This window comes from Phaethon lepturus, unplaced genomic scaffold, assembly GCF_000687285.1.
Source record: "Phaethon lepturus isolate BGI_N335 unplaced genomic scaffold, ASM68728v1 scaffold40810, whole genome shotgun sequence".
Taxonomy (NCBI): Eukaryota; Metazoa; Chordata; class Aves; order Phaethontiformes; family Phaethontidae; genus Phaethon; species Phaethon lepturus.
In genome coordinates this window covers 5,097-9,193 of record NW_010513298.1, presented here as the reverse complement: position 1 = coordinate 9,193, position 4,097 = coordinate 5,097, and the positions used below count along the sequence as shown (strand labels likewise).

At 62.4% G+C, this 4,097-nt stretch overlaps 1 protein-coding gene across 1 annotated transcript in view; it reads right to left on the bottom strand.

The window, feature by feature from the left end:
* Positions 1-166: 166 nt before the first annotated feature.
* TRIM28 (tripartite motif containing 28) overlaps positions 167-4,097 on the bottom strand; it is a gene marked incomplete at its 5' end in the record, with an annotated part of 7,761 nt that continues 3,830 nt past the window's right edge. Inside the window, 8 exon segments of the mRNA XM_010289778.1 lie at positions 167-334; positions 429-563; positions 647-721; positions 803-911; positions 2,208-2,461; positions 2,532-2,733; positions 3,377-3,439; positions 3,909-3,948. Coding sequence (XP_010288080.1) covers positions 167-334; positions 429-563; positions 647-721; positions 803-911; positions 2,208-2,461; positions 2,532-2,733; positions 3,377-3,439; positions 3,909-3,948 — 1,046 coding nt within the window.

Here is a 4,097-nt window from a genome sequence, read left to right as displayed (position 1 = left end):
GGAAGGGGGGAGGATGGAAGCAGGGGGCACAGGGAGGAAGCAAAATCGAGGGGCCCAGGGGCCAGATCCAGCCCCAAGATGAGGGAGGCAAAGCCAAGGGCTTTATTTCTCTGATAGATGCAGATGGGGACAGCCCCACAGCCCTCTGAGTCCCTGAGGGAGGGGATCAGAGGCCCAGAGGGCCGGCGGGGGGGACTGGGGAGCCTTCGGCCTCATCCACAGGGATGACAGGCTCGAGGAAGAGGGTGGAGAATTTGCGGTCACCAAAAGCGGCGTTGAGCCGGGCTTCGAAGAACCGCTGCAGGCCCAGGATGGACTGAACATCCGCCTTGTCCTGGGGAAGAACAAGGGAGGAAAGAGGGGTGAGGAGGGTGCTGAACGCCCCACCGCCCCCCCCCTCCAAATGCCACCGCAGGGGTGCCCCACACCTCGGTTAGCTGGTTGAACTGCCGGATCATCCTCCAGACGTCGCAGGCAAACTCCTCGGGGCAGCGGTAGTGGGGGGTGAGCTTCTCCTGCAGCCTGGCGCGGATGAGGGTCAGGTCGATGGCGTCATGGTCCTCCTGTAGGAGCGAGTGAGGGATCCCGGGGGGCGGTGAGGAATCCCCCCCACTTTGGCTGCCCTGCCCTGTGCTGCGAGACTCACCGGGGAGCTGGAGAGGCGGTGAAGGGGCCGGCAGGGATCATGGCAGAGCAGCTCCAGCAGCACGTACTCACATTTCTGCAGGGATTTAAAGGGATCCCTCGATCCCTTCATGTATCACCGGATCCCTGATCACCCCGCCAAAACCCCGTACATAACCTGCTGGTCCAGGGGGCAGAGTTTGTGGGGTGGCCCCTCCTTGAAGCCATCGACGAGGTCCTCACTGGGGGGTGGCAGGTCCTGGCACAGCAGACACTTCCACTCGGGGCTTTGGGATCAGGCAAAGGGATCAGGTTGAGGGATCAGATATCCCCCTCCCAGCTCGCACAGAGCCTCAGGGATTGGGGGCCCAAGAGCTCCCCAGATGCCTGGGATCAAGGGGGTGGGACAGTGACCATGGGGATCAGGGACAGTGGATCCCACAAGGTTTTGCATTGGTGGGGGGATTCCCATGCGGACCAGGGCCAGGCAGCCAAGGGTCAAGGCACGGGGTCCACAATGGAGAGGGGATACCAGCTCTCCAAGGATCAGAGAGACCCCAACTGATCCAAGATCAACGTGTGACTCTCCCCGTGTACCACACCAGTAGATCCCTAGGGGATCTGTGTTGCTGTGTAGGACCCCAGGCGAGCTGAGGACTTACAAGGGATCCAGCAGGGTCAGGGGCAGAGGAGTAGAGCCCCATGGGGCTCAGACAGCTCAGGTTCTCCCAGGATTTGGGATCAACAAGTAGATCCCAATGCAGATGAGGGCCAGATTCCAGAGGATCAGGGCTTGAGATGCCCTCCATGGCTGGCAGAAAGCAGACCCTCGGAGCTGTGTGGTCAACAGCTTCACAAGGATTGAGACCAGATCTCCAGGGATCATGGGGCAGTCCCTGTGCAGATCTGAGAGCTGGCCTGGTCCATAGGACTGGAAGATCCGGGGGGGGGGAAGCAAATTCTGGGGATCCAGTAGAAACCAAGGACAGGTAAACCTGCATGGCAGCAACTCCCTCAGGAGGGATTCACAGATCCCAACAGATGCCAACAGATCCCAAGGGAGAGACATGGGGTAGGGTCAAGAGGCTCCCAAAGCTCCACAGTGGCCAAGGACCTCTAGGCTGGGGTAGAACTGTATCTGGAGTGGAGGGGCAGATAGATCCCAGAGTGATCACTCAAGGAATCTGGTGGCACCAGAGGATCCCCCTCAACAAAATCAGGAGGGGTGGGCAGCAATTCCACCCGTCCTGGGACAAGGAAGTGGTAGATCCTATGGGAGATGAGTGAATCCTGTGAGAGACCAGCAGACTCCAAAGATCTGGTGGCTCCACATGATCTCTGAAGATCCAGGAATAATCCCCGAGATCCTCCATGATGCCATGGAGCAGTAACCCCCAGCAAGGGGGATCCCAGGGGAGAGCAGTAGATCCTGATGGATCTAGCAGTGCCAGAGGAGCCCCAAGGGGGACGGTGACCCTCAGGGACAGGAGATCAGTGGATCCCAGGGATGTAGGGGAACACAGGGAGGTGACAAGAGGCAGCAGATCCCAGGCTGTCCACCAGATCCTGGGGACCAGGCCTACCTGGGGACCTCCTGTAGGGCAGGGAGGTGACAATCGAGGTGGTAGCAACGGTCGCAACGGTCGCACATCACCACGGCACCGGCCTGGCAGCAGACACGGCAACAGGAGACACCGGGGGCGGGGGGTGCTCCTGGGGGGACAGATCCCAGCCCCAACGAGGGGCCGGGGACTCCCGGCACCCTGGGGTGCTCAGGAAGCAGCCCCACTGGCTTGGTGTCCTGGGTGTCCCCGATGGCCGCCTCCTGCTGCTCCTCCTGCAAGGGGGAAAGCAGGGTGAGACAGAGAGACCGGGAAGGAGGCAAGGACAGACAGAGGGACACCCACCTTGATGGCGAGGGGCACGGGGGGCTGCGGCTGCGCCCCCCGCTCGATGACGATGAGGCTGAAGTCCTCGGCCGAGGTGCCGGGGAAGACACGGAAGACGGGGGGCTGTGCCGCTCCCGACAGATCCAGGTCCAGCCGCTCCAGGCTGACCCGTGGCACCTTGTGGAGGAGGGCACTCACAAGGCCCCCGGGCGGGCAGCTCCTGGGGGGCACAGGGGGGGCTCAGGATTTCGGGGAACCCCCCTAACCCTCCTGGGTAGATTTGCGTGGAGTTTGGGGTGCTGGCAGCCCCTGGTCCCTTCAGAATAGGGGTGTCAACAGGGAGAGGGCCCCAGCCACCCCACAGCACAAGGGGGACAAGGGCGGGGGACCCCAGCCACCCCCGGCCACAGGGGAACCAGGGGGGACCCCAGGAACAGAGTGACAAAGCTCAGGGGAATGTTGCGTACAGGGGGGCCCAGGTCACCCCCAGGCACAGGGGGACAAAAAGTGGGGGGGACCCCAGGACCAGAGTGACAGAGACATCCCGGACAAGGGAGCCCCAGGGAGGGTGTGACAAGGGCGGGGGGGGGGCGACAGTTGGCCTTTTTTTCTGGGTGGGTGTGACAAGGGCGGGGGGGGGGTCACAGTTGCCCCTGGACAGAGGTGACAAGGGTCGAGAGAGCATTGGGTACAGGGTGACAAGGGACAGGGGATCCCCGGTCACCCCTGGGGACAAGGACAAGGGCTGTCCTAGTTGTCCCCAGGTACAAAGGGACACAGTTACCCCAGGCCCGCAGCTCCACCTTCCAGAATGGAGGCACCTTAACTCCCCATCCCCCTCATGCCCAAGCCCTCATCATTACCGCTTAATGGGCAGCTTCTTAATGAACTTCTCCTCCTCCCCAGGAGGATTAACGTGTTTTCTCCTGTATAACGAGGCTGTCAGGGCACCTTGGGGGCCCCTGGGCAGCCCCCCTAGCCCCAAAATTGGGTTCCTCCCAGCTGGAAGACCTGCTGGGATGGAGCCCCACTAGCCAGGGATGATGACGGAGACAGTGGCCCTGTTCCTGTCCTCCGTGCCTGGGTTTGGAGTGACAGGGGACATGAGGGACTGAGGCCACCTCTGGCTATGAGGTGACAAGGGTGGGGGGAACCCCAAGTATGGGGTGACAGGGCATCCCTGCCAGCCCCTGGACATGGGGTGGCAAGGGACAAGGTCCCTGTGTGTGGTGCCAAGGGACAGCACTAAGCCACCCCTGGGGGCAGTGTGACACGGGTCCCTGGTATGGGGTGACACAGGACAGCTACGTAGGAGGGCCAAAGCCACCCCCAAGGTACAGGGTGACAAGGGCCAGAGCCCCGGGGACAAGGGACAGGGGCTTCCACCACACTCACCTCTTCACTCCTGTGACAGCAGCTTCGAGGGGGCCATTGGCTGCTGAGAAAAACCCACATCAGGGGCCTTCCTCCCCCGCCTCCTCCTCCTCCCCCCCATGTCACCTCGTGTCACCTCCCCACTCACCGAGCTCAGTGCCTGCAGCCACAGCCCCGGGGCTCTCGGCTGGCTGCGGGTACAGGTGGCGG